The sequence below is a fragment of the Centrocercus urophasianus genome, unplaced genomic scaffold (assembly GCF_019232065.1).
Source record: "Centrocercus urophasianus isolate 14NV4802_14NV808 unplaced genomic scaffold, USGS_Curo_1.0 seq_16, whole genome shotgun sequence".
Lineage (NCBI taxonomy): Eukaryota > Metazoa > Chordata > Aves > Galliformes > Phasianidae > Centrocercus > Centrocercus urophasianus.
The window spans coordinates 44,835,877-44,856,004 of NW_024884711.1; the positions used below are offsets into that span (position 1 = coordinate 44,835,877).

General features: G+C 44.9%; 1 protein-coding gene across 7 annotated transcripts in view; it reads left to right on the forward strand.

Moving 5' to 3' along the window:
* ALS2CL (ALS2 C-terminal like) overlaps window positions 1–20,128 on the forward strand; it is a 66,670-nt gene that overhangs the window by 20,493 nt on the left and 26,049 nt on the right. Inside the window, exon 1 of one of the 7 annotated variants that reach the window (XM_042816781.1) lies at window positions 9,883–9,977. The exons of 3 other annotated variants lie outside the window; for them this stretch is intronic. Coding sequence is in view for 2 of the 4 variants with exons in the window: in XM_042816774.1 (XP_042672708.1) it covers window positions 19,719–19,799 (81 nt within the window). In the remaining 2 variants the exon portion in view is untranslated. Of the gene's footprint in view, window positions 1–9,882; window positions 9,978–10,660; window positions 10,744–10,998; window positions 11,082–19,625; window positions 19,800–20,128 lie in introns of those variants that run through there. 3 more of the 7 variants (XM_042816775.1, XM_042816779.1, XM_042816774.1) reach the window with 3 other exon arrangements.

Here is a 20,128-nt window from a genome sequence, read left to right on the forward strand (position 1 = left end):
TTGTTGTTGTTGTTGTTGTTGTTGTTGTTGTTGTTGTTGTTGTTGTTGTTGTTGTTGTTGTTGTTGTTGTTGTTGTTGTTGTTGTTGTAGTTCTTAACCTTTCTGCCTTTCACTGCTTTACCCTTCCTCCACTGGACTTCGAAAGTCTTGTTTCTGGTGTTTTAATTCAGCTGAAACTGGCCAAAGGATAAAGGTCAGGGAGATGCTGAATTTTTGTGTAATTCATTTTAAAAATGTGATGTTGGATAAAATCTTACCAGCTGTCCTCCTTGTGAAAGGAGGAAGGATGATATGAGGGTAATTCTTGCTTGATCTTGGCAGGCTAAGATTTGGGCAAAGAAGAACCTCATGAGGTTCAACAAGGACAAGTGTGGAGTCATAGAAACATTAAGGCTGGAAAAGACCTGTAGTCTAAATGTCAGCCCAACCCCACCATTCCCACTGTCCATGTCTCTCAGTGTCATCCCCATGGTTCTTGTTCCTTGGTCTAGGGACAGTGACTCCACTGCTTTACTGGACAGCCTGGCTGCTCCTTCTTGAGAGGAGGTTTTTCCTAACATCCAGCCTGAACCTCCTCTGGCACAACTTAAAGTCATTATATCTCATTCTGTCCTACACCTGGGATGGAATAACCACATGCATCAGTACAGGTTGGGAGCTGAGCTGCTGGAAGGGAGCTCTGCGGAGGAGGACTGGGTCAACAGGCTGTCTATGGGCCAGCAGTGTGCCCTTGTAGCCAAAAAGGCCAATGGAACCCTGGGGTGCATTGCAATAAGCATGGTCAGCAGGGTGAGGAAGGTTATTCTTCCCTTCAGGTCTGTCTTGGGGAGGCATATCTGGAGCACTGGGTCCAGTTCTGGGTTCCCCAGTTCCAAGCAGACAGGGAGCTACTTGAGAGAGCCCAGAAGAGGGCTGTGGAAACGGTGGGGACCTGGAGCATCTCCTGATGGGGAAAGGCTGAGAGCCCTGAGCTGCTCATCCTGGAGAAGGCTGTGTGGGGTGATCTGATCAATGCTTATAAATATCCGAAGGACATGGGCCAAGAGGATGAGGCCAGGCACTTTTCAGCAGCATCCAGTGACAGAACAAATGGCAGTGGCTGCAAACTAGAACACAGGAACTTCCACATGAACACGAGGAAGAACTTATTTACTGTGAGGGTGTCAGAGCCCTGGAACAGGCTTCCCAGAGAGGTGGTGGAGTCTCCTTCACTGGAGATATTCAAAACCTTCCTGGATGCTTTCATGTGTGACCTGTTTTAGGAAACCTGCTTTAGCAAGGAGGTTGGTTTTTTTTCCATAATGCACAGAGCAGGTTAGACTATGAATTCCCTACTGCTGTGACATCAAATCGCTGCTGGGGATCCTTTGTACCAAGAGCTATGCAAAAATAGCACAGACAAATTTGAGTGTTTTTACTTATTATTCAATATATGGGTCACTGAGGTTGAATGCCCCCTTTAGTTTTCAGGAGGAAAAAAAAAAAGCACTTTTTTTTGCCCCTTCAATCTCCAGACTTCTTCCTTTGAAACAACTTGGAAACACAGTCAGCAAGTCAGAGCAGAATCTCCTGTTGGGATTTTAAATGTTGACCTACTATCTCTTTGAGCACTGAGAGTTCCTCTCTTTTTCTTTTTTTACTTTGTAATAATTTTTATTCATGACAAGGAAACTCCCATGCAAACATTTACTTTTACTTAGGCCACCTGGCATCTCAAGGATGCTTTGCAGGTAGAAAAAGTGTTGCAAAACTTGCAAAATTAGCAACAGTGAGGAAGTGGGCTTTGCAAAGAGGGGAAATGCTTGTCTTTTCCAACATACAACCCTACCAGCACTGACAGCTCATCAGATAAGGTTTGTAATAGTCCAGATTGCATGTGCTTTCATGTACTCACTGGTTAGTAGATGACCACCAGTCTTTAGTGAAACCACAGCTTCCTACTTATCACCTGTGTCTTTTGCATCCTTTTGAGAAATAAATACGGATCTTGTTAGACATGCCATCTTGTTAATCATCAGGATGCTGGTGTTGCTGCACCATAGTGTTGCTTTGGAGAATGTAGCAGACCTGAACCATGCAATTTTACTCTGTGTTGCAGTCAAGCCACTGCATGTGGATGGAGATGTGGCTCCTGTTTCCTCACCTTCTTCTTTATTCTGGGGCTTCTTCATTGCCTGCCTGCTTTTGGGCTTATGGACAAAAAGCCATGGGAGATTCAAGGTCAGGTATTCCAGGAAAATGCCTTATGCTTGTAAGTAGAAAGCAGGGCAGCGAGACTTCTTGCTTCTTTCTAGCTTTGATATACCATGGAAATAGGGATTCTTGACAAGAGGTTTCTAATGCAAATGCATTTGCATTGGGCATCTGGCTTGTTGTATTCATGCTCACTCACACATCACAAAATTGTTTGCACTGTTGATGGAAGTCTGAGGAACTGGTTCTCCTCTCCTGCCTAAGCGTGGGATCATCCCTGCCTGCCCACCCACCCCCAAAGACCCCATGCTCTTGTGCAGGCTTTCTCTGTTCTCTCTCTCTTCCCAGAGCAGTCAGGTCCAAAGCCCACATGCTTTCTTGCTCTCTGAGCTCTCAGACTTCCAGGCAGAGCAGCCCGTGCTCCCAGTTCCTCATTGCTCTCCAACACAACGGTGAGCAAAGAGAAGGCAGCCCTAGGGCAGGGGAGGAGCAGAGCTTCTTAAATACCTTCTGCTGCAGTTTAATCCCCAGTGCATGGTCAAATGCAGTCCCCTTTGTCCTTGCAGCTTCCCTGTGTGTGTTTGAAGGTTACCCTCTGTTCCTGCAGGCTGTGGCTAGGAAATCTCTTTTGCAGAAGTGCGGAGGCTGCAATCATTTCCACCCTGCTCCGTCACAGCTTGCCTGCTCTGAGTAACACAGGAGGATGACGAGCTTCCCCATAGGGAAACCAAGGAACAAGCCCAATGCCTACAACGGGGAGCAGCAATTCCCGTGGCCCGTCTGTGGCTGCCGTTTGTCTTTAAATTCCCGAAAAGCCATTCCAGGGTTGAGTTGCTTGCTGAAATGTTAATTGCGGAGACCTGCCAAGGGCTGGCAGCCTGCCAGGGGTTTCCATGTCTACCAAGAATGTTTTGCAGCGTGCTTTGGGAGAGAAACATTACTTCCTTCTTTTTTTTTTTTTTTTCTTTTTTCCCCTCCACTTTTTTTTTCCTTTTCCCTTCCTTTTAAAATGAGTAAATAAAGCAGCTGAACAGATAGAACGGGTGCTTTTCATCGCTGGTTCTGCTTTCCACGCCTGTGGCCGCGTGTCCCCAGATGACAGCTCAGCCCATGGTAAGAGGGAATAGGACAAGGGGAAGTGTTTTCAAATGAAAAGAGGGGAGGTTTAGATTGGTTATAAGAAAAAAGTGATTTTATTTTATTTTATTTTATTTTATTTTATTTTATTTTTGTGATAAGGACAGTGTAGCACTGGCATGGGTTGCCCAGAATGGTTGTGGATCCCCCATCCCTGGAGATGGTCAAGGTTGGGCTGGATGGGGCTCTGAGCACCTGATGGAACTGTGGGTGTCCCTGTTCATTGCAGGGGAATTTGGACTAGGGGGCCTTTAAGGGGCCCTCACAACTCAAATGAACCTATGGAAGGAGCTTTATGCTCAGGTAATGTTTGGATGGTAGATGCTGTTGGGGTGGTCTCATGGGAAAATGTGGTTGTATTCTCTGTGCTGTGCTGAAGATCAGGCAGCTGCAGCTTTGAAGCAGGGTTATGTTCAGTGAATGACAGTGTCTCTATAGCATTTAGTGTTATTTAGTGGTATTTCACAGGGCTGGGATGCACTTATTTTGTAGGTGCATCCACGTTTAATATACAGGACAATCTGAGGAGACTGAATTCAGCAAAATCCTTGCATCTCTTCCTCCGTGCTGCCTGTTTCCTCACTGCACAGAGGCAAACGTTCACAAAGCCTACAGGGTGTGTACTGCAGGAGCAAGGTGTCACACTACCATTCACCTCAATGCTGTCAGACATGCCTTTGTTCCTCCAGCACCACATCTCTGTGCTGCTGGATTCATTTTGGTGGAGTGCCCTGTGGTTGCAGGTGGCATCCAGCCCAGTGGGGCAGGACATGGCTGTCCCTGTGTGAAGGGAGAGGTCAAACCAGGCCTAGGTGGTGCTGTTGTAAGAAGAAAGGTACAGAAGTGTTGTGGCACAGTGGGAAGGACACTTCCTGGTCTGCTGGACCTCTTAGGACAGTTTCGTAGTGACTCATTGCTTTTACAGCAGAAGGGGTTGGCTGATGTGCTGACTTACACTGCTGTCCCAACAGGGGTTTGGAGAAATGGGAGGGATGGGATTTCTGATTTGCTCCTTCATGGCTTGCCCCTTGTCATCTGCTCCCACACTGCGTGTGTTTGCGGGTGGAGAAAGCCCTTCCCAGCCTCCCAAATGAAAAGGTGTTGTTATCAGGTGTGACTGATAAAAGCCAGCTGGGTGATAAGCTGGGGACTGGTCCTGGCCTCAAGTCAGAAACATTCCATGCATTGAGAAAGAGCAGAAATCAATTAAGTTTTCTGCACTCTCCTTCTGCAAGTCTTTCATATCTGTGTACCTATGCATCTTTGCTCCCCTTTCATGTCTCCACGTGCCAGATGCTCTGGCTATCGGATTCCTCTGATCCACCAACTGAATACATGAGGCAGAGCTTGCCAGGGAGTGGGAGGAAGGTCCCGGTATTGAAGCCAGTGTTGTGACACCTTGCTCAGATTGTTTGGAAGGGCACAGGTAAAAGTCACTATTCTCTATAGGCAAGCATGGGATACCCCTGCACCATTCCCCAGCTGGGCAGTTCTGCAGCCCAAGAGGACACAGGCAATGAGTACCTGCTTATCTAACCAGTACCATTTCTCTGACCTGACTCAGACAAATTGCATGTTATTTTAAGAGCCTGAAGGGATGCTATTGTTCTTCTACAACGAAAGAGCAATGTGTTTGGGTTCTTTTTTTTTTTTTTTTTTTTTTTTTTTTTAGTATGATATGGTTTTCTGGAAACTTATCCATCCACCTAACTAATGACTGGAAGTCTCACAGTTTCAAATGACTTTGCATAGATAGAGTTCTGAGCTGAAAGGTGACATCCAGGTGCTGTGTGGGTCTCTTTTTGTCTGTTTTTGTGCTTTCTGCACCTACAGCAGCTCTTATGCAATTGGGACTGGCTGCCAGAGGCCAGTGTTTGTTTTCCTCTTTAGCAAGAGGCCATAGGTGGATGAACTACTAAAGAGCAATAAATAGTTTTGAATCACGAGTCACATTTCATTCCTGTAGCTAAGTGGGCATTATGGGTTTATTTAAAGAAGACTTAATAGTTTCTGTTTGTTGTTACCAAAAAAAAAAAAAAAAAAAAGAATAATAATAATGAAAAAATCATCCAAATAGAGTTCTTATGCCTCTTCTGATTTGGTTGGCTGGCAATGGGACATCATACCACATGATGTTACATGTGTACTTGAGCTTGTCTTTGGACATGATGAGTGGCTTGATACAATTGGAGAAGTGCCCCTTGTCTTCTCAAAGTGTCTGCAAATTATCTGGGCCCTCAAAGGTCCTGAGAGCCATGCAGCACCCTGACATTTTGAGGGCACTTACTGCGAGACAGACAGACATCTCAATTGGCCCCTCTGCCCTGAGAGCAGAGGTAAGTACCACAGCCACATGGAGAGAGGTACACCTTGACATGGTTGCTATCACCCCCATGGCCATCTGGTTGTTCTGTCTTTGTAGGCTCATCTGCAGTGCTGTGTGTTACAGGCTGTGGATTGGTGCAGCTGATGATGAACAGTTTCAGCACCACCTTGTTGCAGGTGGTGTTTGTTCAACAGGCTAAAGAACTGGTACAGCTTGACTAACAGGCACAAGGTGACTAACACATGTCATTCTTGGGTACTTTTTTGGTCCTTGGATCATGACCAACGTTTAGTCCATTATGCTGATGGCCAGTGTGCTCCTGTTTGTTGTTTTTTTTTTGCCACTTACTAGTTCTTACTTACTGTGAAGAGATCCAGGTTGGTGATGGGTTTCACTTAACCAAAGCAGCTTTCTGTCCAGGGCTTTGTCTATGCTTTTAGGATGACCACACTTCTACTAGTCCTTGGTTGTGAGTCCTTACTGGTGTTAGAACTTTTGCTGTGCCAGTGGTGAGAACTAGGTGGGACAGACTTACCAAAAGTCGTGTAAGCAGCTGGGGAAATAGCTGCTTAAGCAAAACTGAAAAGAGTAGGTTGTGCATGCTTGTAGGGATCAACTCTCTTGAGTCTTCGAGCAGAGAGTCATTGTAGGATCAATACCATGATATTTGATCTGAATCTGAGCTCTGTCTAGGAGACACTGAAACTGGAGGCTGCAAGAAGATGTTGTAGCCTCTTAACTCTTCATAGAGCTTTTCTATGGAAGGAAATGAGTATGGTAAGGAAATAATCTCAATGTGGATTGTGATTTTATTTTTATTATTATTATTTTTTAAATAACCTTTCCATGCCTTCTCTTACGTTTGTTCTGTGCTGGTCCTGCTTCTGGCCACTTTTGTTGCAATCTATCCCTGATCTTGTCTTGTCATCAGCTCCATCTCTGGTGGAGAGTATAGAAATATATACAATGTTTGCAATGTATGTTACTTGAATTTGCTACTGTGCATGCTGATGTGACTTGAGAATTTCTACAAGTGATTGGTTTCTATGCTCATTTACTAGTGAATGGCTGCTCAGGTGTAGAAAACATGTCTGTGCTCATTGTCAATCCTAGTTTTCTGGCTGTTTTCTAAGCACACCTGCATTGTATGCCTACCTCACACTTTAAAGAAAAAAAACTAAGTGTTCCCTCAGTGAAAACAACCAGGACAAATTTGATAATCATGAAGGTTGCAAAAGTTCTTTTGCATGAGATATGAATAATTGCATACATCTAGCTACTGTTTCCATGCACAGTTTCCCAATGGCACACATAAACACCTTGCAAGGCACAGGAATTAAAGAGAATGTGGTTAGATCAGAAATCCACCACTATGTTAGAGTATGAAGACCCAGTAAGGTCCCGTCAACTACAATTGCCCCCATCCCTGCTGAAGCCTCAGACAGCCCTGGTCCAAGCCTGAAGCTAGGCAGAGATAAAGTGTTGGTGCTAGCTGGGAGCATGGGCCTGGTTCCATCTTTGATTTGTATTTCCTCCTCATCTCTCAACTCGGCCCTCTTTATGCTTGATGCTGATGTGCATCTGAAACTCTTAAGATGCACTGAGAAGTGAGCAAAGCTGTTGATTTTTATTTTTATTTTTTTAAACAGCTTTTTGGAGGGAAAAGTAAACCTTTTGATATTGACATTTATGCTAGAAGAACTTTTTTTGGGGGGGAAAAAATGTTTTTTCATACGTTCCAACAGTGTCTGCTGCTCAGCTTCAGCAGGAGATGAGTTTTTTCTGAGTGGCACTGTGAGAATCGAAGGCTGCAGAACTGTGTTGCTGCTCTGGGGCATTCTTCAGTAACCTTCTATCAGAGCTGGCATCGTCAAGGATGTTCTTGTAACTGAGTGAGTCACAAGGCGGCTATTTCCAGAATGATTGGTTCTTGTAACATGGGGTGGTATTGCCTTGGTGACAGAAAGATGTGCCAGCCAGCAGCACTGACTCAGCATATACAGTGCCATTAGCCCCAGAACTCAAAATGTGCCCAATTTCAATAGAGGAACATAGGCTATAAATAGGCCAAAGCAATGAAAAACAGGAACGAAAAACCCCTCCTTGATGGAAAATGCCACTCATTTCAGGGAAGCTGGATTTGAAGAAAAGATTTTCTCAGTAGTTGGTGAGATTTGGTGGACGATTCTGTTTCCATGGCTAAAAACTCAAAGCATAAGGAGCAAGGTGAACTTCTCATAGTTCTCTTGATCCAAGCCAGTTTTGTATTTTCTTGATGACCAAAGGCTTTTAATTGACATAGATGGCTGAATGCCTTCTTGCTGTTCCATCCAATTAAGATCAAACCTGGACCTCTTAGAGAAAGCATGTCTGTTGGTACCATTACACTGCAACTGTCTCTTTTCTGATTCCTTATTAGCTATTTGTAGTGATAATTTTACATCTCTTTAAACCGTGTTCCCCAGACGGGCACTTGCAAGTGTAGGAAACAAAGCTGTAAAACTGTAGTTGAGCAGAAGAGCAAAATACAAAGCCTGGAGTGCATGTTGTTGCTGGCTGTGGACAGAGGAATGCTAGTGGTATCCCCTAAGCTCCCATGTGGAAATTAATATCAGTCTGTCTTTGAGATCTGTGGCTGCAAATAGCCAGAGATGATTTCAATAACAACAATCTGGTTGGATAATGAGGGAGACCTAGACCTCATAGAGAAGATTTCTAAGGACTTCATTGGAAAACATTGTTTTCACTTAGTGAAAACTGTAAGCAGAATAGGCTTCACAAAGCTCCAGCTGAAGATTTTTTTCATTCAAAGACTCTGGCTTTCAATGTGTCTCCAATTTTTGGTTTGGTTTGGCTTTTGCTATTGCAAGTCTATCAAGTTTACCTTGTAATTTATGTATTTTTCCCTTGAAAAAAAAGTTTTTTGGGTTGCCCCCCAGCAGATCAGGTTGCCTAGGGCCCCATCCAACCTCTGGGGATGTGCTGAAGGCCCTGATTGTGGCTGCAGGGCAGTCAGCAGTCCTCATTCTAGGACAATCCTCATTCTAGAACAGTTGTTCAAATAGGAGCAAATCACTGTCGTTGGGGGATTTTTATAGTGAAACAAAGTCAATTCTTGCTGTAAAAATTGTGGCAATCCAGTATTTGCTGCACCACCTGTTGAGTTGTCCATGCAGTGGGGGTAGTTGATGGTGGGAAATATCTGGGTCTGGAAGGTGGAGCTCTTATCTCAGTGCTGAGGACAGAGGCAGCAGGGATGCAAAGCTGCTCAGAGAAGGAAGAAAGCAGATTAGACAGGCAGGATCTCTCAAAGGAACCTGAAAGCCTGAGGGTTATCAGGCCTGTGGATAAGCTGGAGATGAGGAAGGGCATGAAATGAGCAGGAGCATAAGGAAGTGCGAGTGAAAGAAAAAGAAGTGTCCAAAAGCAAATGGTTGTATCACTATATGTCAGCACAGGTTCTCACTGCATCTTTACTAGATTAGAGTTGAAAGGCATAAAGGGTGAAAAACAGGATTTCAAGGAACACTTGGCCAAGTCACAAAGCTGAGCTTGATATCCAGGTCCAAATGCACTCAATGGGGTGAACCTAAAGGGAGCAGAGCTCCTGGGCCTTACTTGCAGTTCTGCTGGAGATCCACAAACCAATGCTGGAAAGGAAATGCTTAGCACTGCAGCCTCTGAAACCCATTCTGCAGGGTAGGCACTGTCGTTAAGCACTGTGATGGAGAAATCTCCATTCATTCAAGATCAGGAGGCTGGAAGGTCCTCCTGGACATAAACGTCTTTGCAAAGATCTGTCTCATGTGACAAGGTGTCCACCTGCCATCCAGTCCCTGATGGGTGAGCACTTCCTCTGGATGTGGGAAATCTGATTTAATTCCCAATTTGGGGTAGGCAGAGAAAGGTCTGTAGTTATTGCTGAAGCCTTGATCACCGGCTCCTTGCCTTCTCAGCTTGCAGAGCAGGTCAGAGGCTGGCAGTGATCTCATTGCTTGCTCACCCTTTCCATTCCCTTGGCTGCATCCTTCCCAGTATTGGGTGTATAGGGGTTGCTGCTCTGTCTCTCTGTGTCTTACAAACCATTGTGTGAGGCAGAACAGTGAGTTATGTGCACGTCCCGCTCCAAAAACATCCTGTGAGGCTGGGAAAGTAGGAAGGAAATCAACGCAGCAAGAACCTCTCTGAACAAAAGGTGATTGAGGCACCTCTTGCCTCCCATGCATCCTTACAACACAAAGCTGGACTGTCCTCATCCCTCTGCCTACTGTGAGTTCCAGTAGCTTGGAAGAGTCCTGAAGGTCGTAAAGCCAGGGAAGAGGCAAGTAGCTGAGTCGGAACATGCTGGGAGTGCTGGAAAATAATGGAGCTTTGTTTGTGCTCTGAAGCAGATGGGGAGGGTGTGGGGGCTTTTGTCGTGCAGCATATTTGTATTTTTCCTGACCGGGAGAGTGAGCGTGCGGTGGAGGCGGCCGCATTCATAAAGCGCTTGTGGGAGTTTGCTAATTGCAGATTGACTGGGGAAAAAGAAGCAGGGCTTTATGTTCAGGACATGGGATGCAGTTAGAGTTCTGATACGTGGCAGGGAGTATTCTGGACCCTTCTGATGGAGTCAGAATTTGGTTGGGGTTTGTTTGTTTTTTCTATTTCTTTTTCCTTTTCTCCCCCCCGCTTTTTTTTTTCCCTTTTATTTTTCCTTTTTTTTCTGTTTCCTCTTTCCCCATCTTTTCTTCCTTTTTTATCCCGTTTTTCCTCTTCCCCCACCCCCTAATTTTCTCTACCCCACCGTCCCCTGATTCCTCCCTCCCCCATTTCTTCTTCCTCTCCCAGCGTTTTTTTTTTTCTTTCAATTTATTTTATAGAAGAAGGAGGGCACTATTTCCACTACTTGGGAGGGCAGTCCGTGCACATCACGTGTCTGCTGCACACTGCTAGCTCTGAATAGCAGGAAATGTCCCCATGTCCCATTTCCCAGAGAAATACCTCCTGTGTGCTCCTCCAGCAAGTGCAGAAGTTGCATGAGGAGAGAGACCGGCAGAACAGGGATGGAAGTACAGGAGCTTGGCAAACAGCTATGGAAATGCAACGTAGGTAAAAAGGGATTAAAGCTGAGCACTGTCACTGCACACAGGGTGGAGAGAGGAAAAAAAAAAAAAAAAAAAAGAAAAAAAAAAAAAAAAAAAAAAGGCAAGCAAGTAACAATCAATTGCTGTAGAAACCTCATTTTATGCAGGTTTCGTAACTCTCCCCAGGCCCTGTGGGTGTCTCGTTTAATGAACAGGCCCAGATCTGTGTTTTGCTGGATGTGGGAGGGAGCGGTGGGAGGGGAGAGCAGCGGCTGTGGGTATTTCAGGGCCGGGAGCTCGGAGCGGCTGCTGCCGTAGCACTGAGCACAGGGGAATTTTAATTGGCCGCCTTGTGCAAGGTACGTAGGGTTATTTCGGGGTTTTGCGATCGTTGCTGGTTGGTTGGTTGTGCTCTCGTTAATCTTGTGGGTTATGCGTAGCCGTGTGGTGCAGGAAGGGTGTGAGATCAATGAGATCTGCCTTACGGTGGCGTTGTCTTAAGGATAAAAGCTCCTGAAGCAGCGTAAAGTTGGTGGATGTTTTCTATGGGTAGGAATTGTACCGTGCAGGTGACCACAGGCACGGAGTGCGTTTTCCTGGAGTGCCAAATGCGCTTGCATGAAGCCCTTTGTTTCATCTAGACGTGCTGCCCTGCATAAAGAAGGCACATTGTATTTAAGTTACTTAATTCCTAATGTGATCCAGAGCCGTAGAACCCTCTGCTTGCTCTCACCTTTCGTTTTCCATCAGGTGATGCTTCAGAGCACTTTCCCCCTGTCTGATGCTCTGTGCTGGGGCTTCTTCCTGAAAGTGGGGAGGAATTCTCCTCTCATGCCAGGCAAGCAAGCAACATAAGCCTGATGAAATAAGGCTGCAAACCATGCCTTCGTGCTGGGCTTGCACAGCTCACCCAGCAGAGTAAAGACCCAACTAATTAGTCATGCAGAGGGAGGCTGTTAAGGTCTCCGATTTCTGCAAGGGAGGGAAGCAGTCGAAAACTTGGAGATAGCTTAGGTGTTGATAGAAAAGTCTGGGTCAGAGGCCCAGTGATAGAAGAGCAGCAACTCCTGAATGAATGAATTTGATCGAGTATTAAATGAATGAATTTGATTGTGTATTAAATGTGGAGGTTGGTGGCCCTGCACGTGACAGGGGGGTTGGAGATTCATGATCTTTGAGGTCCCTTCCAACCCTGACCATCCTGTGATTCTGTGATTCAACGCTCTGAAGAGTTCTGTGCTTTGTTTTTCATTGTATTTTTTAAAAAATTGTTATTAAATAACAAACAACAAGATGTTCAAAGGCAGAAGAGGAGGAGCTTCGGTGCACAGGAGGGTGGGTTTGTCATTTTTAAACTTGGATGTTGTTTAATTTGGACCTGAACCAAACCTGTGCAACTTTGTGGAAATTTCCTGTGGCCAGGAAGCTTCCTTGAGCAGCTGCTCCCCAAATGAGGTACTTTCATTATTGCTACTGCAATGACTTCAATTCCCAACAAGCTGCAATATAAGATTTCTTGCAAGGACTTGCAAGGAGAACAGGCAGAACTGTGTGTCAAGACCCTGCTTTCAGTTTGGCGCTGTGTTCTGGAGGCAAACAGTAGAAGCATATTAGAGAGGGATACTCATAAACAGATTCTAGGACCAGGTAAGGTTTGCATCCTTTAGAATTCTCTGTCTAACAGCTGGTTGTTGGGGGATCACACTGGGAGTGGACCTCAGAAGGAAGCCAAGCTGTGTTTGTTGCTTTTAATGCCAGACTAGTAGGGAACTGTTTACATTCCTCTCCAAATGTAAGAGGCTCGTACAAAGTATTTGGGGCTCAACGAACAGGAATTTTCTTGTGAAACAGTTTTGCCAGGGCTTCTGGCCAGCTCTTCAGGTCATCAAAAGACCTGGGTTTTGGCACTGAACGCACCTCAGTGAGCTGCGGCGTCTTGGAATGATGATCAGAGGTTAGGAAGCATTGTGACTGCAGGTCTGTCCTGCCTTCACATTGTAATTTGCCCTCCAAGAGCACCCAAAGGCTCTTATTAAACCCTGGGAGCTTCCTACAGCACTAAGTCTTTGCTAATGCCTTGAGCACTAGGGGAGAGTGCAGGGATGACATTAATCCAGGCAAGACTTTTTGACTCATTCTTCTTCCTGTGTATGGACGCTTAACTCTGCTCTTATTTCTGGCAGACACTGGGGATGCCACTCTAAAGGTTTTGTGTCCTCAGGCTTTTTATGTATCACTTAGCAGGGTAGATCAGTGAGGTGTTGAAAGCAAGTATTTCACTGTGGCACCCCATTAGCTTTTGGGCCTTATAATCCTAGAGTAAGAAAATGTGTGTAAGATGGAAGGAGCATCATGTAGGGAGTCAGAAGGCATCAGTTCGTGGATGGGGCTGTAGGTTCACTCATCAGTATTCGGTGAAGCCCATGAGGTCAGTCATCTGCTGCGGCAACTTTATGATGGTCCTCTGTCTTTGAGCACAGAGGATATGAAAACCCCTCTGCTCCTGCTCAAGTTCTGGAGGTCTTGAGCAAAAAGCATGGAGCAGGATGATGGTGCTACTATACACTGAACTCCATCTCATCATTAAGCAATTGTACCATTGGCTTTTCTGTTGTCCCAGGTGATGGACGCTGTGTCTGTGCCTCTGGGTTGTTTTCCAGGCTGTGATTCAGGCTGATACTCTGGGCCTGACTCAGTACTGCTTTGATGTCGATGATAATGTGTGCTCTAAAACCAACATGTGGAGTACCTCCCTCGTTTCTTTTGCGTTTTGAGGCCCATTTGCTTTGGAAAAGCAAAGTAAGCATATTGAGAGTATAGGGCCAAGAAAGTGGAGCTCCAGTTCCAAAGTTGCTATCAAAGAAGCGACACTAACATAGTACATAACTGTAGCCATCTGGCTTTCCCATAATAATCTCACTCTGATGGAAAATCGAGTCATCTCTTATGATTTAATTTCCTTACATGCCTCCAGACAACCTGCTGTTACTTCACATTTGATGTGGAGTTTGATTGAATAACACCAAGTCATTTTGTGTTGCTTATCAACTACAGGGTCAGAGTAGTTCTGCTTCCACTTGCATGCACTGCTTGCAAATGATAACAGTAATGGGAGGCATAGGACCAAGGGAGATTAAAGCACTAAATAAACATCATCTCACCTGCAAGCCTTATCATACTTAGGATGCTTGTCTTGTTATTTGCAAAAGTTGAATGATGTCCCTAATTGTCATGAGAGGGATCTCCAGCGTTAGCTTTTAACAAGTAAAATGTCACATTGCAGGTGTTTTAATTCTGTAGCTAGTGAAAAGAGACCAGGTGTGCTCAAAGGTCCACTTATCTCAGTCTTAATTAAGTTGAGCTTCTCGTGTGACTCAAATCTTTGTTGGTTACAAAGGGAATCTGAGGTGGGTTCAGTCTGTACGCAACGAGTGAGGGCAGATGGGTTTTGTCCTTTTGAAGTCAGTTGAAGGTTTGTGATTGTTTTTATTGGGCTCAGGAGTGAGCTTCCTAAGGAAAGGACATGAGCTCCTCCCAGTATGGGTTTGGGGAAGGAAAAAAAACCAACAGGCTTGGGTCGTTTGATGTTTATGCAGAGCTTTTGCATTCCCTGTTTGGGGGAGGGGGGGGGAGGGGGAGGAAAGAGAAAAAGAAACGTTCTCTCCTCCCCCACTCATAGTTTCCTTTTTTGAAGATGGACTGAGACGAAAGCCTGCACGGGGAAAACAAAAGTTGTTCTTGTGCAGAAAGCAGTCAATTACACAATTTTATGCAGAGAAAGTTCAATGCATGTTTGACCCTTTTTAAGCTCCTGGCTATCCACTATTACCCAAAATCTGATGAGATTTTAACTTGGTCTGTGTTTTTACTACTTTATATTATTCTCTTTATATTGTTTTTACTACTTTATATTATTCTTACTGCCTGAGGTTCTGCCGTGGAGGTGACCAGCAAATGATTTTATGACTAATGCATAAAATCAGCGGTGTTAATCCAGGCTACCTCACCTCTGGTAAAGCAGAACATGTTTGGAGAAGGACAGCATGGAAAACTGGAAAGAGTTGTAGAACAGTTCTTCCATATGCACTTGCCTCCTCAGAGACTTCCTGAGCTGGAGCTGGTGCCTTTGTTTTTATTAGCTTTTAATTCATTTTTTTTTTTCCCCAGCTACTCACTCAGCTACTCTCAAATGCCATGTAAATACATCCATAGCAACAACAAATTCTCGTGGCAGTGTGTTCTACGGTTTAATTAGGCAAGGTGAGCAATGTAAGGCATCCTACTGCTTGTCCAGAGCTGGCCCCATGGCTTGAGGGCAGAGCGAGCTGTGCTGTGCTCCAGATGTTTGCTGCATGGGAGCTTAGACCAACAGCCCAAGGGTCTCATGTTGAGGGTGAGTGTCTTGGTGGGATGCATTACTCTCCTGTAGTTGTTAAATGATATTGTGAACTGTGACTACCTGCTTTTATTGCTGTGCTGCTCAATAATTTCCTCAGCTTAAGAAAACATTGAACTGAGACCCCTGAGTTCCTTCACAGACAAACTTCTGCTGGCATCTGCACATTCCCTGTATTCCATGCTAAAGACTAATCCTAATAACTACCACCTCTGTTGCTCTCTCTACTTTTATAGTCTTTTTACTTCACTAATTCCCAGTTCTCTCTTAACTTGCACATTGTGTGTTTCTGGTGGCTATGAGGTGGCTCCAGTAAGTTGGATGCTAATTCATCGTGGGGCTTGACAAGAGAAACTCTGAACAGCAGCATTCACTCCAGTGTTGGTGTTGGTTAAACAAAGCTCAGAGCTGTTTTTCTGCACGACAGAATGGTCTTTGTGCTGGCCTGAATGCAGACTCAGCTGGAACAGGGACACGTGAGGGAGATGGCAGTTGGAAATGCAATTAGCTGCATGGGAAGCTTGGTCTTTAGAGGAAAGCAGCCAATGTTGGGATTAAAAGAGGAACAGTGTCTCAGCACGGTCACCAGAGTTTGTCCCCACAGCCTAACGAGCTTGTGAGTTCATGGACTCCGAGCTGTCACTGCTAATGAAAGAGGAGATCCCATTGTGCTTGTGAGCACATTCATGTGGTGGTGCTTTAAATCAAGCTGGGAAAAAGATCTAGGTTAAAAACTAACCTTGTAAAGAAGCTGGGGTCCAGGGTCCAAGCTCAAAACACGCATCTCCTTTCCTCCAACCCCTAAAAATGAACCCTTAATGCTGACCCATTATCTCTTCCTCCGCTCTCTCCGCGAAAAATAAGATAAAAACTTGGTTATGCTAATCATAACGATACAGTTATTGAGTTGATGGAAGCAAGGAAACATTTAGGTCTGTGATCATTCCAGTTTAAGGTCTGGGTATTTGTTTCAAAACATCACTGTGATGTGATATGAAGTGTTGGTCTGTATAAACTCAGCGTGACAAACTTTTGATTAGGTTTATCTGATAATTTTTGAGAAAGGAGCTTGCTCCTGACAGATTCAGTGCACAGGTGTGTTACTCTGTTCTGTAATGTGCATCCCTTAGAGCTGTAAGCTGAAAGGACAAGAGAGCTTTCAGATGCTCCATGCTGCATACTGCTGCCAAATGCAGTGACGTTTGTCTGTCCAGGATTAAGCGTTCATGCTCTCTATTGCAAGGATGGGGAGGAGATTGGAAGGCCTTCATCTCCATATCCTTAAGAAAGACTGATGCAGAGAAAGAGAACAGTGTAAGAAGGGGAGAGACCATATATGTGGTCATGGCATTCCCATTCCAGGCAGTTCAGTATTAAAATGCTCTGAGCATAAATCTACTGTTTGTGCCATGCTATTTCTACCTGAGAAATCTTTATTTTTATTGACTGATAATCTTCGATACAAAAGGGGATTCACAAAAGGAAGGTGGAAAATGAATAGTCCCTGTGTGAAGATTCAAATTGTTTCTTAATTTTGAAGAAGTGATTGAGTTTCCTGACTGGATGTGTTTCCAGGAGAAATTTTATGCCCCATCTGACATGTATGGGGCTTTCCAGGCATGTCATGGTGGAACAGTTGCCTTGGAGCTACAGACTTCAAAACAGAAAGCGATTCTTCTTTCTTTCCAGAAAACTGAACATGGAACTCAACAATTCACCAAAATAACTTTTTATTTTTGTTCCACCCACTCTTCTTGCAATTTCCTCCAGCTGGGTGTAACTACCCATTGTGGTTTCTTGAGAGATGTGTGTTCCTGTTGTAATATGCATTTAGTAGTTTTTGGACAAATCCTGTCGAGGACGAATGCTCCTCCCAGTGACCCAGGCTGCTCCATCCGTTAGATGGTCAGGAAACTGCTTATGTTGATATTATCTGTTCCACTACCCTTTGTTCTTCCCCCACTGCATTACTCTGCAGACAGTCCAAGAACACCATGGGTTATAGAGATCTAGCAATTCCTGTAGATGTTGTGGGTTTGGTTTTTTTCCTTCCTTCTATCAGCAACTATTGTGCTTGGACCCTTCTTTGGATGTGTATGTCTTGCAATTATGCCCAAGGAATGCACCATCCTTGAAGGTCTTTTTCCCCCAGCAGCAGCAGAGCCATGCAAGAAGAGCAGACAGAAGCCTTCTGAATGGGCTTCATAGTAGTTCTGCTCACGCTTGCTGGCCTTTCCTGTAACACAGAACTACAAAACCACAGAGTAGTGTGAGAGCTGAGCCCAAGAAGGGAGGAGGATGTGACAGCCCCAGATTTCTGCTGAGTGCTCTCAGCACCCAGCAGGGTTGCAGTTGTTCACTTTTTCATGTAAGCACATGTGCAATGTGACCTCCGGACAGTCATGGTTCTTTTGTGCCCTGTGCCTGAGTCAACATAGGTTTTGTTCATCAGGTGATGAATTTCCAATCCCTTTTGCCTGACTGGAACTTGACTACTAGAACAAATGTACAGATGCTGTTTTCATAGAACTGATGGGGAAAGCATGGAAATGATGGCTGGAACTCATGTTTACCTTAGTGAGTGATGTGATGTGGTAATTTAGGTCTTTCTGTGGTTGCAGAAAAGCTGTTTTGAAAGCTGATTGGTGCTGCATTCATTCATGGTGCTGCATTGGGATCATTCAGCAAACGGTCCCAAATGTTTGGGCTGGAATTAGCCCAGCTCAAGATGTGGCAGGTGATAGATCCTTAATGAACTGGGATTGCAGATGGGCAAGAGTGTGAGACCAGCTCATGGTTGAAAGAGGCAATGCTGCAGATCAGTAAGTCCCCTCTGGACATCTGGGAGGATTCTTTCAGTTCTTCCATTGGAAAAAGTAACTAAATTAGCCTTAGATTGGAGCTGTGAAGTTGCATGTGTGCCCCTCAGCCTCCTGCCCAACTGCTCGTGTTCCCACTGAGTGAAGCTGTATGTATCTACACCCTTTTGTCAAGTCTTTTGTTTTCCACTGTATGTGACTGGGTGGTTTCTCTGGCTATTTTGATAGGAGGACGGTTTGGGAAATACTTTCTGAGCCCGGCATCTATCACCTATCTTTTTGTTCTCCCTGAATAAAACCCCTTCTAAAGAATCCTAGAATCACTACAGTTGGAAAAGACCTCTAAGATCTGCGAGTCCAACCTCAACCCATCCCACCATGCCCACTGACCACATCCCCAGTGCCACATCTCCACGGTTCTGAACGCCTCCAGGGATGGTGACCCCACCGCCTCCCTGGCAGCTGTGCCACTGCATCACCACAATTTTGGAAAGTTTTCCTTATGTCCAACTTGAGCCTCCCTTGGTGCAACTTAAGCCCAGAACAAAGACCAGATGGGGAAAATGCCCCAGTCCTAGCAGGCTTGTTCAAGGATTCTAATGTTACCCCACTGACTGCTTGCTGCTGTTCTATTGAAGCATTTGGAAAATAAATGCTTTCACATAATCAGCCTGATTTTATCCTCTGATCAGTCAAGCTTGAAAACATGTTCAAGCTTAAATGCTCGCTATTACCTATGTGAAGCAACTTTATCTTTGTCCCTACAAGACGGGGTTCTACTGGTGGTGAGGAAAAAAAAAATCTGTCTGCCTTGTCCTCGTGGTGCTCTTGGGTGAGGGCTGGCTGTTGTTTTGCTTTGTTCCTGGCTCTGTTGCTCTCTATGGGAGCGGCCAGGAGGAGTCTGGATTCCGGCTTTTGACCTGTTTGCATGCATAGAGCTTTCCTTTGGGACAAGTCAGCAGTGTTCCTGCGAAAAATAGCCTTGTGGTCATGCAGAGCTTGATGTATGAACACTTGCAATCTAATAAGATTATGGAATCTTTTTAACGTTCCCAATTTTTTTTTCAGAAAATGTAATTTAAGAGGCAGTGGTTACTAAGGAGAAAATAGTCATTCATCTGTGCAGTTGGTTTCTCAGGTCCAAACACAACTACTTGAAACCAGACCAGTTAACCATCTGAACTGCAAAGCGTCCCTTATTCTGTGATGCCATTTCAATCCAAGTCCCAGACTGACATAGAAATGGAGCTCCTAAGAAGGCTTTGGAAAGTCTGGGGAACTTGAACTCTTATTTAGCAATGAGTCCAGCCTCTAAATGAGTCTCAAAAATGAGACAGTCCCACCTCACCTAGTGACCTCTTAGTAACCTCTTTTTATTGCCCATGGTCAGGTGTTCAAAGTAATTCTTCCCATTAAGTGTAAATAGCTTCCAAGCTAGTGTGTTTCATCTGTCTCCATCCATACTATTTTCATCATCAGGGCTTTTCCCCCCCATTAGTCCCTCATGACGTGCTGTTAGTCGGTTCACACTCACTTCCTCTGATAGATTTCTTTTGGGTCATAAGGCTGGGAAGGAGGAAGCTACCAGAGTGTGCTCACGTAGTGGTTCTTATTTATTTATTTTTTAAATTTCATATTTTGTCTCTGTAAGTTCTGCCCACTTCCACTTTAGGGAAGCCGTCCTTTGCGTGACACAGGAGTTGTGACATTTAACCATAGTGTCTTGTTGAGGAAGGAGCAACGCCAGAGCTCTGCTCCCTTGGAGGGCTGGACACTTTGCAATGGCTGGCAAGGCTCTGCAGCTTGATACGATTGCTTGCAATTCCAAAAGGCGCAGAGTGTGGCACAAGGGTAGAAAGCTGGTGAGAGATGCTCTGCTTTATCTTTTGTGCCTTGTACTATGGGGATTTCTCTCTGAGAAACAGGATCTGGCACCAAGTGGAATGGAGGTGCTTCAAGAAGCTTGTGGTCATCTCTGCACATAGAGACATATCATGATCTATGTGAGATGATGTCCAATTGGGGCAGCAGGAGGGTGGGCTGCTATCTCAGTGGTCTATGACACCACCTCGTCTTGAGCTACTGGGTTTCTGTTTCCTCTTCTAATGCTTTGAAATGCCTTTTGAGGACAGCTAATATCTCTGCCAGCCGTCAGGAGCAGGAGAGGCTGAATGTTTGAGATGAGCACTGC